At 44.0% G+C, this 19462-nt stretch overlaps 2 protein-coding genes across 2 annotated transcripts; one reads left to right on the forward strand and one right to left on the reverse strand.

Moving 5' to 3' along the window:
- The first annotated feature begins 1 nt into the window (after position 1).
- ptenb (phosphatase and tensin homolog B) lies at positions 2-8350 on the forward strand. Its single transcript, XM_023270213.3, has 9 exons — positions 2-1656; positions 3306-3390; positions 3586-3630; positions 4466-4509; positions 4599-4837; positions 5994-6135; positions 6227-6393; positions 6906-7154; positions 8135-8350. Exons 1-9 carry the CDS (start codon positions 1575-1577, stop codon positions 8321-8323), a joined length of 1242 nt encoding a protein of 413 aa, XP_023125981.1. The 5' UTR covers positions 2-1574; the 3' UTR covers positions 8324-8350.
- Positions 8351-14529: 6179 nt separating this feature from the next.
- On the reverse strand, positions 14530-19140 carry rnls (renalase, FAD-dependent amine oxidase). Its single transcript, XM_023270217.3, has 7 exons — positions 18911-19140; positions 18254-18359; positions 17799-17941; positions 17189-17347; positions 15288-15461; positions 14905-15080; positions 14530-14835 (listed from the first exon to the last, which is right to left on the reverse strand). The coding sequence occupies exons 1-7, from the start codon at positions 19026-19028 to the stop codon at positions 14683-14685; spliced, it is 1029 nt and encodes a 342-aa protein (XP_023125985.2). The 5' UTR covers positions 19029-19140; the 3' UTR covers positions 14530-14682.
- Positions 19141-19462: the final 322 nt, after the last annotated feature.

Here is a 19462-nt window from a genome sequence, read left to right on the forward strand (position 1 = left end):
AACCCTCATTAATACTGAGGCTTTACTGTAGAACACATGGGATTTTTAATAAAAAATAATTTGAACAACATGCTGATCAAATGTTTTATTAAGATAAACTAAAATTAATTTTAAAAAATCAAATGTAAATGAAAAATAATGTAATAACTAAAATAAACATGTTTAAATAGATCATAATGAAAATAATAAATTAGATATTGGAACAAAATTATTTGTTAAAATCCGATTTTAATAAAAAGAAAAAACAACTAATACAGTCACTGATCAATCCAAGTTGTAGAAATAAAATCTCTGAGAAGCAGAAACATTAAATTATTCTCCTTTAACCCGTTTTACACTTTAATCTTAATAAAATCTTGGGTAGTATATACAACATTACAAAGTACCAGAAGTATTTAGTGCTATCTAAGTGAGACAGTAACAGATGGTCCAGCTTTCTGCAGATTCTCACAGTACGTGATGGAAGCACTTCTGATCTGCTGGATTTTAATGTTTGAGTTTTATTCTCTGTCTAATGTAAAACACATCAATTTAATCTTGCTTTCTGGACTATGTCATATCAATGATTTGTCATTAAATAAATATTTTTGTTTCACTGTAAATTCATGAAGCACAATGTTCAATGAAAGTTTAATTCAATTTTATCTGCAATACAATACAAGCATTACTTCTTATTTTTATTTATGTCACTGAGTGCTGTACTGATGTATTGTTGCCATTCTATTCGGCCTGCATTTATTCTGATGTGACTGAAATTTAATATCTGATCATACTGGGTTATAACAAGTCTTTAAAAAGTCTTTGTTGTACTGTTTTGTTGTTTTCAGCTGTTTTTACTGTTTTATTATTTTTCTCAGTCAGTCTACGGTTTCTGACTTCCATTAAATTGGAGCTTTAAGTTAAAATCTGAAGTTTTGGGTTAGTCTTTTGTTTTGAAGGCGGCACAGGATGCGCGCTGCTCCTGCCGCCGACTTGACGCGTGCGTCGTCGCGTTTGCCGCTCTGCTCTGCCGCGCGGACAGATTTTCTCTCCGCCGATCTGCGTCCAATCACGGCGGCTGCTCTGCGCTCCGAGGCCGGGAACCGTCCGACTGGATCCGTCCGACGCCTGGAGAACCGGCTCCGGACCGAGGAACGACTCGCGGATGGTTTTGTCTCTGGGCGGGGGACCTGGAAAGCGGGGCCCGCAGCGGGAGCAGGGAGGAGGCCCCGACGCCGCCTTGTTCTGACCCAGAAAACAGCACCGACGGCCGGGCTGCCTGTCAACTAGCAGGCCGGCTAGCATCTGTAGCACCGCAGCTCGCAGGGAGGCACCGAGGAGGACGGATAACGGGACCGTTCTTCCCCCGTTAGGATCGAGTTTTTGGCTCTTGTGACTCACCGGAAGAATATTCAGCTTTATTTTATTAATTTCTAAACCTTCTGGAAGGCTGCTGGCCAGCTAGCTCCGGGCTAGCCGTCCCAGTTAGCTTCTCTCCCCGGCGACCAGACAGCGGAGGCTCCGGAGGAGTCCAGGCGGTCTTCTGTGCTTTCCAACCCGGTAATAGACCTCACCGGAGGCCGGGGACTCAAAAAATGGCTGCCGCCTTAATCAAAGAAATCGTGAGCCGGAATAAAAGGAGATACCAGGAGGACGGCTTCGACCTGGACCTGACCTGTATCCTTCAATACAGAAATCCGTTCATAAAAGTAGAGATTTAGTGAAGCTGCATGAAACTCAGACAGTCGGTAGAAAGGTCCGGACGTCCAGAACCAGTCAGCTGGAGGTTTTATCTGCTGGAGAAGCTAGAATTATACAGAAAGGTGTCAGGTGTCAGTTTCTTTCTGTGGGGGTGATGTTTGGCTGATATTCGGCTAATATTCGGCTTACGTTCGGTTAATATTCGGCTGATTTTCGGCTAATGTTCTGCTGATATTCGGCTAATATTCTGCTGATGTTCGGCTAATATTCGGCCAGTGTTCTGCTAATATTCGGCTGATGGTCTGCTGATGTTTGTCAGATTCTAGCAGCTGTAAATGTCTCCTGTTAATATGAATAATTTGCCTTAAATCGTCCGTTTTCTGAGCGGACTTCGGTCTGACTGGAGCTAGCTGGAGTTAGCAGCTGTTTAGCTCAGGTGTGTTAGCAGTGATGCAGGTAAAGACGGGTATTAGCTTGTGAGCAGCTGCTAACATGCTAAGCTAACAGCTAGATATAGATCATTTAATATAATCCACTTCAGTTGTCAGGATAGAATTAATTGTACATGTATTAATGAATATTAGTAATTGATTAGAACAAACAAGTTGATCACAGGTTTCAGTTTCTGAAATGTGAATATTTATTGATTTTCTTATTGAGTGACATTAAAGTGATACTGTCTGATTTTCCGTTTCCATCTAGACTGAAGATAATTAGAGCTTAAACGATCAATCGATTGGTAATCAACTACTAAACTACTCACCAACTATATTGATAATCAATTTGAGTCCTTTTTTCATTAAAACAGTTTAAAGTCTGTGATTTCAGCTCCTTAAAGTGAATATTTTCTGGTTTCTTTCCTTCTCTGTGACAGTAAACTGAAGATCTTTGCACATTTGAGGAAACTGATGCACATTTTTCAACATTTAAAGACATTTTCGGGACCAAACAGCTGATCGATTATTCCAGAAAATGAGATAATCATGAGTTCATCAGCTCTAGAATGAACCGTCATCAAACCAAACTCCATTAGAAAACGGTCTAATTTAAATCCAGATTGTGTCCAGGTAGTGTCTGGGTTGTGTTCTGTTAGTGTCCAGGTTGTGTTCTGTTAGTGTCCTGGTTGTGTTCAGGATGTGTCTAGGTTGTGTTCTGGCTTCGTCCGGGTTGTGTCCTGAATGTGTCTGGGTTGTGTCTAAGTTGTGTCCAGTTTGTGTTCTGTTTGTGTCCAGGTAGTGTCCTGGTTGTGTTCTGGTTTTGTCCAGGTTGTGTCCAGGATGTGTCCAGGTTGTGTCCTGATTGTGTCCAGGTTGTATTCTGGTTTTGTCCAGGTTGTATCCTGGTTGTGTCCACGATGTGTCCAGGTTGTGTCCTTATTGTATTCTGTTTGTGTTCTGGTTTTGTCCTGATTGTGTCCGGGTTGTGTCCAGGTAGTGTCCTGGTTGTGTCCATCATGTGTCCTGGTTGTGTTCTGTTTGTGTCCAGGGTGTGTCTGGGTTGTGTCCGGGTTGTGTCCAGGTGTGTTCAGGATGTGTTCAAGTGTATCTAGATTGTGTCCAGGTAAACGTTCTCCAGGTTGTGTCCAGGTAAACCTTCCCCAGGTGTTTCCTGAACACAGTGAGCAGACATTTATCCGAACATCATAGCGATGGGTTTTCCTGCAGAGCGTCTGGAAGGAGTTTATAGAAACAACATCGATGACGTCGTTCGGTACGTTCACCTTTGATTCCTCTTCACCTGTCGATGTGGCAGGTAAAGGTGTGAAAGAGACAAAAAAGTATCAAAAATAGACGAAAAAAGGCCAACTTTACTATTTCTGTTTTATCTTAATGTCTGAATGTGACGCTGTCAGTCAGCTGAAATGTTCGAGAGAATAAAAGCTGTTGGTCTGTTTGTGTCTTTCAGGTTTTTAGATTCAAAGCACAAGAATCACTATAAGATCTACAATCTGTAAGTACACACTCACTGCTGCTGCTTGTTTTATTCTTTCTGTGAAGGAACTTTAGGAAAAGCTTTGAATCCAGAAACATCTCAGAAGGAATCAAACCTGTGAACTCCACAGATGAAGCTGCTCTGTGTGTTTTCATGTCAGCTAGAGGAGATGTCATTATTCATCTCTGAACCAACAGAACAGAGATTTAACTTTATTACACCAACTAAACTCTGAATAAACACCTGCAGCAGATGTTCCTCTAAGGTCTGTGAACCGACAGAACCATGAAACTACAACTGTAGGTTCAGTTTTCAATCTAATGTCCTGCAGCTCTGTGGAACCAGAACAGCATGAAGAAGGAGAGAGGACTCAGAGATGATAAAAGAAGTAAAATAACCTAAAAAAGGCAAAACATCTACACAGTGTTCCAAAGGGACCAAACAAATGACCACAAAGAACAAGTAACATGACCAAATGTGACGTAAAACCAACTCTGAACTAATGTTGGTGGAGGTTCTCGGTCATCCAGGTCCTGGTAGTTGTAGGAGCTTTAGGAGAAACCAAGAGAAGTGTCTTCCAGAACCTCCAGTTAGTTTCTCCTGAAGTTCCTACGATCTCCTCATCCTGTAGATGTTCTTCTGTCTCCATGTTTCCTCTCTGCTCTGCTCATCAGCTGTAGATGTTTCACCATGCTGAATGTATGCCGCTGAGTTGTGCTCTCTTCATGTTTATCTGGAACATTGAACTGTAACTTGCACTGACACCTCTGTTCTCTGATATTTGTACTCGTGTCCGTGTTTTAAACTACTGCGATCTGTAACCTGCTGCGGTAAATCTGCTTTCTATCCACAGGTGTGCAGAGCGACATTACGACACGTCCAAGTTCAACTGTCGAGGTGAGTGTGGTGGAGGCGTGGTGGCTGCCTGGGTCGGTCCCTATGTGTCGAGGCGTCTCTCAGCCTGATGTCTCTCCTTGTCTCTGCAGTGGCTCAGTATCCATTTGAGGACCACAACCCTCCCCAGCTGGAGCTCATCAAGCCGTTCTGTGAGGACCTGGACCAGTGGCTCAGTGAGGATGAGCAGCACGTCGCTGCCATCCACTGCAAGGCCGGCAAGGGGCGCACCGGTGTCATGATCTGCGCCTACCTACTGCACCGCGGGAAGTTCCAGGAGGCCCAGGAGGCACTCGACTTCTACGGAGAGGTCCGGACCCGCGACAAGAAGGTAACCGGAAAACTACCAGAAAGAGACAGAAACTACCAGAAGGAGACAAAAAATCTACCAGAAAGAGGCGAAAACCTACCAGAAAGAGACAAAAAAACTACCAGAAAGAGACAAAAAAAACTACCAGAAAGAGACAAAAAACTACCAGACACAGACAAAAAAACTACCAGACAGAGACAAAAAAAACTACCAGAAAGAGACAAAAAAAACTACCAGAAAGAGACAAAAAACACTACCAGACAAAGACAAAAAAAAACTACCAGACAGAGACAAAAAAAACTACCAGACAGAGACAAAAGAAAAATACCAGAAAGAGACAAAAAAAACTACCAGAAAGAGACAAAAAACTACCAGACACAGACAAAAAAACTACCAGACAGAGACAAAAAAAACTACCAGAAAGAGACAAAAAAAACTACCAGAAAGAGACAAAAAAAAACTACCGGAAAGGGACAAAAAAAACTACCAGAAAGAGACGGGAAAAACCACCAGGAAGAGACGAAAAACCACCAGGAAGAGACGAAAAACTACCAGAAAGAGACAAAAAACTACCAGAGACAAAAAAAACTACCAGACAGAGACAAAAAAAAAACTACCAGAAAGAGACAAAAAAAAACTACCAGAAAGAGCTGAAAAACTACCAGAAAGAGCCAAAAAACTACCAGAAAGAGACGGAAAAACTACCAGGAAGAGACGAAAAACTACCAGAAAGGGACAAAAACTACCAGAAAGGGACAAAAAAAAAACTACCAGAAAGAAAAATAACACTAGAAAGAGCCAAAAAACTACCAGAAAGAGATGAAAAACTACCAGAACGAAACAAAAAACTACCAGAAAGAGACAAAAACTACCAGAAAGAGACAAAAAAAACTACGAGAAAGAAAAATAACACCAGAAAGAGACAAAAAAACTACCAGAAAGACAGTTACGTCAGCAAAATGAAACTGACCACAACTTGACCAATGAAACCCTGAAAGAGACAAAAGACAATAGAAGAAATAAACTGCGTGACAGAACCCAACCACAGAACGACGACAAACCCAGAACCTCAGCTGTTAGATCAGAGTTGTTTCTGTCGGGTTAAATCTGCAGAACCTCCAAGTCCTGAAGTGTGTTTTCAGAACAACAGCTGTGGTTCTTTTGGTTCTGTGTTCAGGGCGTGACCATCCCCAGCCAGCGGCGCTACGTGGTCTACTACAGCTTCCTGCTGAGGAACCAGCTGCAGTACAAACCCATTGCTCTGCTGTTCCACAAGATGCTCTTCGAGACCATCCCCATGTTCACCGGAGGAACCTGCAGTGAGTCTGTCTTCATGTTCTCTGTTCTCCTGCAGACCCTCAGTGTTCTCTGTTCTCCTGCAGACCCTCAGTGTTCTATGTTCTCCTGCAGACCCTCAGTTCGTGGTGTACCAGCTGAAGGTGAAGATCCACACGTCGACTCCGACTCACACCAGGAGAGAAGATAAACTGATGCTGTTTGAGTTTCCTCAGCCGCTGCCTGTCTGTGGAGACATCAAGGTGGAGTTCTTCCACAAACAGAACAAGGTCATGAAGAAGGTGAGGACCATGAGGAACCAGTCTTCCATCATCAGGAGGTTCAGGTTTAGATCAGTTAAAGGTTGGGGCTATTGAGTCATTTTGAATAAAATCAACTAAATCTTCCTAAAGTTCCTCAGAACTTCTGGTTCTTCATCTCCAGTAACTTTATTAATAAGAGTTCTACCTTCATACTGTGAATATTTCCAGAGTTCCAGGTCCTTGAAGTCCATAGAGGAGAACGTCCCCTGGAGAAAGTTCTAGAGTAGACCTACCGACAACTGTACAGTTGTCGGTAGGTCCATAGAAGTCCATAGAAGTGGGACCAGATTTATCACTTTTTAATGAATTTTTTCCATCATTTCTGAGCCTCAGAACTTCATCAGTCCAGAAGATAAACACATGACATTTTAGGAGGGAAAACACATGAAGTTCTGGGAAAAACTGACAACAGATCAGTTTAAATCTGTCCAGGTGTCGGTCTGAAGATAAATCTGAACATCTCCTCAGCCTCCTCTTGTTCTGTCTTCCAGGAAAAGATGTTCCACTTCTGGGTCAACACGTTCTTCATCCCTGGGCCCGAGGAGAACCTCGACAGGATGGAGAACGGCAGCGCCGGGACGCTGCGAGAACTGACTGACAGAACACACCAGAACCTTGCAATGACGACAGCGGGCAGCGAAACCAACGACAGAGAATATCTGATTTTGACTCTGACCAAGAACGACCTGGACAAGGCCAACAAGGACAAGGCCAACAGGAACTTCTCCCCCAACTTCAAGGTAAGACTTGTATTTGTTGGTAGGAAACAGAACCTGGTGTTAATAGGGATCTAGATTAGAGGTCGACTGATATATCGGCCGGCCGATATTTTGGGCCGATATATGGACTTTTTTCAATATCGGCCATCCGCTGATATTTACAAATAAAAAGCCGATTTGTGATCAGGCACCCGTACTGGCAGCTGCCGCAACCACTTTTCCCTTAGAAGGACCCCCGGCACTCAGAGAGAGGAGCATGAGCGGAGCGAGTGAGCCAGGCAACAACAATCCTCGCTCCACACCTGCTTATTTGGTAAAAAAAAAAAACATGTAAGAGATTTGTTTCTTGGTAAGAGAGAAAATGCAGTGTATTTAATTTGTAATATATACATATATACTTTTAGTGTTTAAATTGCCTTTTGTAATCAACGTGCTTTAAAAAAAAAAAAAAAGGATATCGGCCTTAAAAATCGGCTTCTACAATCGGCCATCGGCTGAAAATTTTTTAAAAAATCTGTATCGGCATCGGCCTTTGAAAATCCCATATCGGTTGACCTCTAATCTAGATGTTGGTGTTCATAGGGATCTAGATGTTCATAGAGGTCTGGATGTTGGTGTTTATAGAGGTCTAGATGTTGGTGGGTGTTCATAGGGGTCTAGATGTTGGTATTCGTAGAGGTCTGGATGTTGGTGGGTACTCATAGGGGTCTAGATGTTAGTGGGTGTACATAGGGGTCTAGATGTTGGTGTTCATAGAGGTCTAAATGTTCACAGGGGTCTAGATGTTGGTGTTCATAGGGGTCTAGGTGTTCATAGGGGTCTAGATGTTGGTGTTCATAGGGGTCTAGGTGTTCATAGGGGTCTAGATGTTGGTGTTCATAGGGGTCTAGATGTTGATGTTCAAAGAGGTCTAGATGTTGGTGTTCATAGAGGCCTTTACTGAGCAGCAGAGTTCTAAATCGGACTGACTCCATCGGTTCACCTTCTGTTTTCTGCTTCAGGTAAAACTTTACTTCACCAAGACGGTGGAGGAGGGATCGAACTGTGACGCCGGCAGCACATCGGCCTCGGTGACGCCGGACGTCAGCGACAACGAACCGGATCACTACCGTTACTCCGACACGACGGACTCAGACCCTGAGAACGAGCCGTTCGAAGATGACCACCACAACCAGATCACTAAAGTCTGACACACGTGTACATATATACATATATAAATAAATACATATATATATATATATATATATATATATATATATATACACATATATATATATATATATACATATATATACATATATATATATATATATATATATATATATATATATATATGTATATATATATATGTACACAGTATGTATGTATGTACACACGGCGCTGAACCACAGCCTGACTCGGGCTGTGGTTCTCTAACGGGGAATAAAACCAACCGACGGACCACAACTGATCTGAGAGACTCTGCATTCAAAGAGCTCCGGTCAGAACATAAGCCCCGCCCCTTCCTGTCTTCTACTCGGCGCACACCTGGACAATCATGGCAGTTAGAGGTGAGGGGGTGGGGCCAACTGAGTGATGGATGAATGAACAGACAGGAGGTTTGAGAAATTGAAGGAGTAAAACTTGAATATACAGAAAGACAAGTAGACTTCTTTAGCGACCACGTTTGTTGGACAAATCCCCATGTTTCCATCCTTCCTTCCTTCCTTCCTTCCTTCCTTCCTCCCTCAGCAGTTCTAGGAGACTTTCTGCAGACCGGTCTTGGTTTAGTTTTCCTTTGCAGGCTTCACTTTGGTTCATCTGGATCTCAGTGTTGATGCTTCTCTCTGTGCATCACCGTCTTCCCCAAAGTCACTTCTAGATTTATTTTAAATAGAACAGAAACTAATTGGACTGAAAGAAATCAGAAAATTGATAAATTGATTGAAGTATCTCTTTAGATTTTGCATATTTCTGTTCTGAAAGGAGCTTTAAATCTCCAGTTTTACAGAACGCAGGTGGTTTTAACTTAGTTTCCAGATCACAAATCACAACATACGAGCGGAAACTAGAATGTTTCGACGTTTTTAATTGATCAACCAGAACATCTGGATGCTACAGGTTTGGATCAGTCTGAGAGTTCTGGACCAAGAATAATAATCTCTGGACCTCTTGTCTGTGAAGTTTAAGATGATGGCAGAGCTCCAGTAGAAGCTAATGGGACTTTTCTTTCTGGTTCAGGAAGACGTTTCATGAAACGTCTTCTAGAACCACAGAGAAAAGTCCAGTTTCCTACTGAGATGTTTCACAAACATGAAGACATTTCATGACGGTTTCAAACATCTTCAACTAAAACCAGAAGAGCAGTTACTGTCTTCTGAAGCTTTCAGGAACATCTAACACTATAAAATCCCAGGAAATGTATGTTTTAATCCTTATTGAGTTTCTGCTTATCAGAGAACCTCCAGACCCCAGAACTGCATGTTTTCCAGATCTGTGACTCATGTCCAGACTGGACTTACTGGTCCAAACCCTCAGGTCTGAGCTGGTGAAGAACTGAGTGGAAGCAATGCTCAGAGAGAAGCAGCAAGCTGCTGTTTGAATGTGACAATGCAGAAGACAAACTTCACAATCTGCTGCAGTTCTATCAATCACATGATGCTTCTGTCCATCTGTCTGCACAGAAGGATTCTCTCCAATCAGCTACCAGAAATGTATTTTTGTTGTACTCTGACTATATCAATCATTAAGCTAAATGACAAACACACAGTGTAATCATTCCTACATGTAGGCCGATGTCCTGAAACCTTCCACTGCACAGTACTGGGTTTTTGGTGTCCGGGTCGCCGGGCGGCTGGAGTTTAGAACCAATGCTTTACTGAATCCTTGTAAATATTTCCAGTGGTCCATCCAAGAGCATCGTGCTGATCGAGCTGTTCTAAAGCGGCGATGTCTCAGTTAAACTGTGGTTTCCAGTGAGAATATAAGCTTTCAGGTCCGATCAGAACCTCTTGAGTCGGAGAAGCTTGTCCAGAGAAGGTGAACAGATGCTGTTTTTCCAGGGAACGTAGTCCTGAGGGTCAAAGATGGTGTCACCCGATGATTATTACTCTGTCCGTAGAATATTAATCGATGTTTAAGCACTTAAATCTTTGCAACTTTTACCTTTAACGCCAGAGACGACAGTTGGAGGTTCAGCAGGGTCCAGAGAGAATCTCCAGTCAGGTCTGATTAGAGCTTCAGTCCAAACCAGTGGTTCCATTTTCATGCACCAGTCTTAATAGGGACCGCTGATTCTTCTTCAGGCGTTTGGATTGTTATTATTTCAAGATTCCTCTTGCTCGTCCAGCGTTTTACTGAAGAATTCTACGACTTAACTGATGCATCTCATCGGGTCTGTGAACTCTTCGTTTTGGTGCCGTCAGTTTCACCGATCAGTAAATCCAGACATCTCTGAACATCTGTCCAAGTGACTGAAGCGTCTCTGTTGTGGGAACCACTTTTAGTCCTGACGCCTGATTTCCGTCCTCTCGTTTGGTGCTTCTACCAGTCGTAATCATTGATCTGGAGGTTTTGAGTAGAGTCCGATCTCACAGGAAGAGGCTGAACAGGAGCAAATACCAACAGAACTCCGATTCCAGATGTCTGAATCAGATTTGTTCAACAGATCCAGTAGTTGGTGGTGTTGGACTGATTGATGGATGGTTTCATAGTCAGAAGTTGTTTGGTGACATGAAGAAAAGAACCAGAACCAGCTGGATGTAGTCTGATCATCAGGTGGGTCAGTCCAGAAAAGCTACAGTCCTCAAAGTTAAAGTGATTTTACCACAGACTGAATGGTGTCTCCAGATGTTCCTGGTTTTTTTTTACATCTACAACAGTTCTGACCAACCACCTCCCAACATTAAAGTTTACTCAGAATGACCTTTTTAACATTTTCTCTGGTGAATTATCAGAAACCAGATACACATCCAGGGAACCAATGATTGTTTCTTGGACTCCAAACTGTTCACACTAGGATACATCCCATAATACTGATGATCACAGTTGGTTAGAGAGGAAATGAACAGAAATTAGGTCCAGCGTTCAGACTGACACACCTGGATGGATTTAAACTGATCTGGTGTCAGTTTTTACCAGAACTCGGATGTGTTTCTCCTCCTAAATATCATGGTTCTATCTGCTGGACTGATAAAGTTCTGATAAAGTCCATGAAAACATGATAAATCTGGACCCACTTCTATGGACTTGAAGGACCTGGAATGTTCTAAGTGAGACGAAACTTAAAGACTGGAAGCAGGAAAGGAGAACGTCCCCTGGAGAAAGTTCGAGAGTAGACCGACCGACAACTGTCCAGTTGTCTACTCTAGAACTTTCTCCAGTGGACGTTCTCCTCTATGGACTTCAAGGACCTGGAACTCTGGAGATATTCACAGTCTGAAGGTAGAACTCAGTTCAAGTTCCTGTACCTGACTGTTAAGTGGAACCTTCTGTCTGATGTGGTAGATTTTATTGGACTGACACAGATTAGTGTCACTGTAACCAAACACAACCTCCTCCTGTGTGGTCGGTCTCCTCCTCCTTGTCGTCGTTTTGGTGCTACGCTTCGGGTTGAGCCGTTGTCCATCTTTGGTGCTCTACAGCAGCGAGTGTTTGTCCAGCTCTGTCTTCAGCCGCCATTTTCCAGCAACACTTCCCGTCTCGTCTGGTGCTGTCGGACCTGGCCTCTGTCCTGACGTCGACCCGTTCAGCCTGAGCGACTTCCTGAGGTCGTTTTCATTCTGAGCCCCAGATCTGATGGAACATCTGGTTTAAGGTTCGGATCACGATCAGAAAACGGTTCCTGTTCCAGCCTCCTTTTCACACTTTAAAAACACATTTCATCAGATTCAGCTTCAGCATTTCTTCTTCAGTGTGAAAACCTCCTCAGCTGGCATCCCGTAGCTGAACGGCGTCAGGTGTTTGAGGCCGGCCAGGTGCTGTCCACGTCTCCAGGTGCTCCATACCTTGTCTTCTGTTTTGTTGGTCGGTTGTAGACGAACTCATCTGGACAGAGAGTGAACAGAAAGTGTGCTGACGTTTTACGGTCGACGCTGTTCTGTTCCGACATGTTCCGGGTTCCTGCTGCAACCCGACATAAAGGAACCTTGAAGGTTTCATTTTCTTCACCACAGTGAACGTTCACAGGAGCTTCAGACTCTTTCTGTGTTTCGGTCGACCAAACAGTGCTACAGCTCTCTTCTGTTTACATCACAAACCTGCCAAAATGAAGCTCACACTCATGTTTTAGTTTTCACTTTTAGTTCTTGCTGTTTGTTCGTCAGTTTTGGAGTTGAATAGGTCATTGTGTTCTTCTTCTTCTGGCCTTCAGGTGTGGTCACATGATGGATCCTTTCTCCAGGTGTGTTAGACCACAGCAACGGATTCTGCATTTCATAACCCCGTGTGTCAGTGTTCCAGTCTTTGAACGACTCGTTTAGCTTTTATCGTAGTGATTGAAGATCCATCATGTGACCATCAGAACAACCTGAAAGTTCCTCAGAGCTCATGAGCCACATCAGTCAGGAATCAACCAACCACCACGCTACAGCTGCTCTCTAAACCAATAACAGCTGAGACTGTACTAAGCCCTGCCCCCTCAGAGTTGCTGTCCGTTCTTGATCTTAAAGCCAGAAAGAGTCATTTCATTTCAGCTCAGTCCAGTCACATGATGTCTGTTAGCTAAGTGGCTAGTTAAGCTAATTGTGCTCCTTTAATCTGCTGATGTTGAATCTCTGTTCATACTGTTTCACATGTTGGAGGAAGAAAGTCTGTCAGGACGACTGAATAACTTGTTAGTGGAGCGTAAAGTTCAGGACCAAAATGCTCGCTAACATTAGCATGTTGGCATCCATGACCATTCAGCTCTCAGAGCTGCAGACGTGTCGCTAACAGCTGGGTCGCTAACAGCTGCTCATCATAAGCTAATTGTGTAACGTTACTTTTTCATAAGCTGTGATTGGATGAATCAGTGTTTGGGGCAGGGCTTATGAACATTGTCTGCCAGTGACGCTGTATTGATGAGTGTTGATGAGTATCGATCAGGTTCTGACTGATGTGGCGTCTCTGAGCCTCCAGCATCATTTCAGCACAAACTGGTTCCTGATCAGATTTTCCGGTTTTCCTCCAAACACATGGAGAACGTTTCATGTTAAACTGACCTCCCCAGTTCTTTTCTTCTGTCCCTTCCTGTTTTATAATGAAATAAAACACTGTAAAGGTGAATAAACTATTTATAAACAGATGCTGTCTGACAGTCTTCAGATTCAATTATCCAGTTTCCTCATTGATCATGTGAAACCATGAAATCTGAGCACCTGTTTTAAATTAAACGATCAATACTCACTAATGTCTTGAGTGATAATCATCCAACCACTTAATGTGATATTTCATGTGTAAACGTACATCCTCCTGATTCTATTTACTTATATTGTTTTCAGTGCAGGACTTTAAACTCATCAGGACATAAATATATAAAGGAAATAATCAAGTTCATGATCCGGGTTTCAGTTTAGTGGACTCAGAGAATGAAGATGATGAAGGTGCAGCTCTTCCTCTGAACCTTTCTCCTGGTTTCCATCGACTCTGCAAGAACTCTGACTCTGATCGGTGACTTCGCAGAAATGATAATCTCTTCCCCCACAATGCACTGCAGCGGCGGTACTGAGCAGGCTCCAAACAACTGGAGAACAGCGAGGAGAAATGAGGTCACACTCACTCAGAGAGCCTCGTGGGCATCGGACCAGAACTAATTCTGTCTTATCTGCTGCTATAAAAAGATCAAAGCAAGTGAAGCAGCAAAGAACCGCAGACTGGAGCTCTGCAGCAGGAACCGGCACCAATACTGAAACCAGCAGGAACCAGTACCGATACTGGAACCAGAAGGAACCGGCACCGATACTGGAACCAGAAGGAACCGGCACTGATACTGGAACCAGAAGGAACCGGCACCGATACTGGAACCAGCAGAAACCAGCACCGATGCTGGAACCAGCTGTGAAAACCACGGAGGAAATAGGTATCAAACACTCTGCAACAGGTCAGGAAGAAGTCCTGAAACCGAGTTAGGAACCAGTCCTCAGAACTAGTTAGGAGCAGGTCCTGAAAACAAGGCAGGAACCAGGGAGAACCCAGTTTGAAGAACCAGGAAGCAATACTGAGAACCAGTTTGTCTAGTGAGTAACCAGTCAGGTACTAGTCCTTAGAACTAGGGCAGCACAGGTAAGAAACCAGTTTAAACCAGTTGGATCAGGCAGAACCAGGTTTAGTTTAGACCAGGATCAGGTTAATCCAGCTGGTCTAGTTTAGACCAGGTTCAGGTTAATCCAGCTGGTCTAGTTTAGACCAGGTTCAGGTGAAACTGAGACAAAACTGCAGGTTTAATCCAGAAAAGATTTACTTTATTAAAGACAAACATTTAATCAACAATAAATTTAATGAACGACTTCTTCTTAACTTCATTCACTTCTAATAGCCGGTTCCTGATTAACGGCTCATTGATTAGTGAACATTGATCAGTGTCCTGCTGGACTCACAGCGAGGCCTTCAGCGCACTGAGCATGCTCAGAGCAGACTCCACGCAGCCGTCAAAGTTAGAGTGGCAGAAGGCGTCGCCGCCGCAGACCAGCAGCGGTTGGTCAAGGACGGTCATGTGACCCGGACAGTCCGGCACCGAGGTCAGCACCTGCAGGAGGGACACAAGGCCAATCAGATGCTACCTCACTGGGATGAGTCTAGGTGGACATGGACTCACCTGGGAGTACCTCCACTTCTGGCACTTAATGCTGATTGGCTGAGGAAGATCAGGGAGGAGCCTGTGGAGCTCCTCCAAGATGATTGGCTGGACGTCCTCCTTGTCTCGCTCCAGGTGCTCGAGGCCGAACGGGACGCTGGTGTGGACGACGAGGGACGGACCAAGACCTGATGAGTCTGAGAGGACAGACAGGAAGGTGTCAGTCAGACAGGACAGACAGGAAGTAGTCAGTCAGACAGGAAGTAGTCATACAGACAGACAGGAAGCTGTCAGACAGACAGACAGGAAGCAGTCAGACAGACAGACAGGAAGTAGTCAGACAGACGGACAGGCAGGAAGTAGTCAGACAGACAGACAGACAGGAAGTAGTCAGACAGACAGACCGAGGTTTCGTTTCCTTGAGTCTGCAGCGATGTAGCAGATGCAGCGACTATCACTGACGTATCGAGCTCCCCAGGAGAAACTGAAGACGTCGTCTGGAGAGAAGAAGAGAGCGACGGCGAAACGAGACGAGTAGACGACTCCGTCCAGCTGCTGCTTCTGGTGGACAGACAGGACTGAGAGACAGACAGGTGGACAGACAGACAGACAGGTGGACAGACAGGACATAAGTCAGTACATGATGTAACAGGAAAGGCACTAATAACTGTCCAGCTGCATCATGGGAATCATAGGAGTCTGTTTACAGCATCATTCACATACTGAGCTCTGATTGGACAGTTTCCTGCCTGAGTTCTAACATGGTTTTGTTATAGCTGGTTAAAGAGTCTGGTTACTGAACATCTGGATGAACTTTTATCCGGTTACTGAACATCTGGATGAACCTTTATCTGGTTACTGAACATCTGGATGAATGTTAGTCCGGTTAGTGAAGATCTGGATGAACCTTTATCTGTTTACTGAACATCTGGATGAACATTAGTCTGGTTACTGAACATCTGGATGAACGTTAGTCTGGTAACTTAACATCTGGATGAACGTTAGTCTGGTTACTGAACATCTGGATGAACCTCTATCTGGTTACTGAACATCTGGATGAACGTTAGTCTGGTTACTGAACATCTGGATGAACATTAGTCTGGTAACTGAACATCTGGATGAACTTCTATCTGGTAACTGAACATCTGGATGAACGTTAGTCTGGTTACTGAACATCTGGATGAACGTTAGTCTGGTTATGGAACATCTGGATGAACTTTTATTGGTAACTGAACATCTGGATGAACGTTAGTCTGGTTACTGAACATCTGGATGAACCTTTATCTGTTTACTGAACATCTGGATGAACGTTAGTCTGGTAACACAACGTGTGTGTGTTTAGGTGTTTAACTTGAGCTGTGATCAGTGATCTATAGTTTATAATCTAGACTCAATCTGCTGCTCTCAGCTGTAAACTGTAACTCATGATTCACAGAAACAGAAACGAGCTGCAGCTTCAAGCTACACAGAGACACACACACACACGCACACACACACACGCACGCACACACACACAGGTTATTATTAGATCATGTGTGTTTCAGCGCAGAGGAAATGGGCGCTGTCCCCTCTCAACCAATCAGATGAGCTAAAGGTGACATCATCATCATCTAGAGACACGTGCACATGCAGCTCAACCGTACACACACACACACACACACACACACACACACACAGACACACACACACACACACAGACACACACACACACACACACAGAGTCTTATGCTTCTGTCTTTGTGAGGACCGTTATTGATGAAACAATTTCTCAGACAACTGAACAAGAACCCGGTTCTAACTGGACCTCTGGCAGCGTTTGGACTTCCGTCCCAGAATGGGGACCAGACGAAGCGTCCTCACAGAGATAGAGACTTACAGCTACACAGTTTTTCAGTTTTAAAGAAGAATGTTTCAGCCAATCAGAGCTCAGGACAGTGACATCACTGTGTGTGTGTGTGTGTGTGTGTGTGTCTGTGTGTGTGTGTGTGTGTCTGTGTGTGTGTGTGTTGGGGTTACTGGTCAGTCAGGACTGGCTGAGTTTAATCAGCTGCTGCCACCTGGTGGTGAACGTTGGCACTGAGTCTCATGTTTCTGTTGGACCATGAACTGCTTCATGTATGTTTGTTAGACGTTCTGTTGGTTCTCTGTGTGGTTCTATCTCTGTGTTCTGGTTCTATCTATGCGTTCTGGTTCTATCTATATATTCTGGTTCTATCTCTTTGTGGTTCTATCTCTGTTTTCTGGTTCTATCTCTGTTTTCTGGTTCTATCTCTGTGTGGTTCTATCTATGTGTTCTGGTTCTCACGTTCTTCCACGTCGCCCTGCAGCTGCAGGATCTGAGGAACCGGCATCGTCAGGACGACGGCGTCAAACGTCTCTCTGCCTCCTGCCTTTTTCTCAACCTCCCATGATGCACCACGGCGGTACAGGCCGGTCACATGATGCTCAAAGAACAAATCAGCTCCTGATAAACAAACAGAATCAATAAAGTTTAAATTTAAAGAAAAGTTTCAAACAAACCGACGGAACAAAGTTTAAAACAACATTGTTGGGTTCTACATCTGACGGTAAACTACTTCCTGTCTGGGTGAGGTCTGGTTCATGGATCACAGACGAAGAAACAAACCAAACATCTGTCTGCTGAGACACAGACAAGATCAGAGTCTCCTCAGGTGTGACTGTGGTCAGACTAGTGAGGGAGGTCAGGTGGTTCACAGGTGAGAACAGACACCTGGAACTCCACACCAGGAAGCAGAACCAAGGAAGCTCTGAGATGAAACATCTTCAAGAACCAAAAACAAGTTCAGCTGAAGCTACTGGAGCAAACAGTCAATAAGTCTCAGGACAGGAAGTATTTACTCAGACAGGAAGTGTTTACTCAGACAGGAAGTGTTTTCTCAGACAGGAAGTGTTACCTGACTCAGACAGGAAGTGTTTGACCACGCTGCCCATGCCCAGTGGCGTCATGTAGTTCTTGCTGTCATCTTTCTGCCGCAGACCTTCGATCTGACAGCTGAGTGGCTGCAGGACTCCGGCTGACAGCAGCTCTGAGTAGAAACTGAAACAAAACAGCTGATCTCTGATGAACAGACTGTCCCTGAATGCAGCCTCCTGGAGGACAGGTGTACCTGTGGTGTTCAGGTGTACCTGAGGTGTTCAGGTGTACTGTCAGGTGTACCTGTGGTGTTCAGGTGTACCTGTAGTGTTCAGGTGTACCTGAGGTGTTCAAGTGTGGTGTTCAGATGTGGTGTTCAGGTGTACCTGTGGTGTTCAAGTGTGGTGTTCAGGTGTGGTGTTCAGGTGTACCTGTAGTGTTCAGGTGTGGTGTCCAGGTGTACCCGTAATGTTCAGGTGTGGTGTTCAGGTGTACCTGTGGTGGGACTGAGCGTAGGCAGGTGTGGTGGTGATGTATTGAGCTCCCAGGTCAGCTGAGTGCGACGAGGCGTTTGGAGGACGGCTGGTGGACATCCGACCACCTGAGACAGAACAGGTGAGTTTATGGATCAGGTTCCTTCAGTAAATCTGTTCCTCAGGAACATGAAGCTGAATCGTTTCTGGATGAAGATCTGACTATATTCTGCGTTTCTGTCTGACATGAATAAAGTGTAGTTTAGATTATTACTGTCAGAATTAAACCTTCTTCTCTATAAATCCATCCTCTGCTAATGTTTAGCTTCAGAACAGAAAATTGGAGGAATTTTAAGAGAAGATTTGAGTGAATTCTTCATTTTTCTGCAGCAGACATGAATACGCTGTTGGAGGACGGTCTCCTGATGTTTATTCATTTATTTATCTGTATTAATGCTCTGACTGTCTCTGAGTTACGGTAAACTGGACGGTTTCTTAGTGAAGATCTGTTTGTTTGTAAATAAATAAAGTGTGTTTATGGATAACTACTGAGCCGGAAGTTAGAGGACCGTCCACTGATAGGAGTTCTGTTTTTATTTTTGTCCTGCAGTTGGACCCGGTTCAGCTGTGAGTTCGGGAACTTTAAATCCTCCGGTTCCTGGACGGACTTCTGTCTCACCTGCTCCTCTGGATTTGTCCCACACCACGATCTGAACTTTGCTCTGCAGCTCCCTCCTCAGCAGACATGCGCAGATGCTGCCGGTCAGACCCGCTCCGACGATCAGCACCCGGGACATCTTCTGCTCCGAACCGGGCCAGACTCACGGTACCGGCGGACACAGACTAATGGGTTCGGGTCAAATCCTCCAGCGGTGTTATAAAACGGAGAGAAACCTGTGGGCCAAACAAACACTATCCCGGAGAAAGACGGTACATCCGGTTAAAGTCCTTCGAAATAAGAGTCTGATTAACAAATAACCCGATTTTAAAGTTCTGAAACCGGTTTTAAACAATTATTTTTATCTGAAATTAGTAAATATATCATCTAGTTAAATGTGGAACATGTGGACAGCTTTAAATAATATATGAGTTTTGTTGAATATAGTCAATAGTGTGCATTCATCATTTAAAAATAATCTCTGGTATTCTTTATTTGCAGGATCAGTGTTGTTTCTACATGTTCCATGTTGTTATATTCTAAAAGATATTCAACAAAAAATAATAAAAATAA

The sequence above is a fragment of the Amphiprion ocellaris genome, chromosome 18 (genome assembly GCF_022539595.1).
Source record: "Amphiprion ocellaris isolate individual 3 ecotype Okinawa chromosome 18, ASM2253959v1, whole genome shotgun sequence".
In the NCBI taxonomy this organism is placed as follows: Eukaryota; Metazoa; Chordata; class Actinopteri; family Pomacentridae; genus Amphiprion; species Amphiprion ocellaris.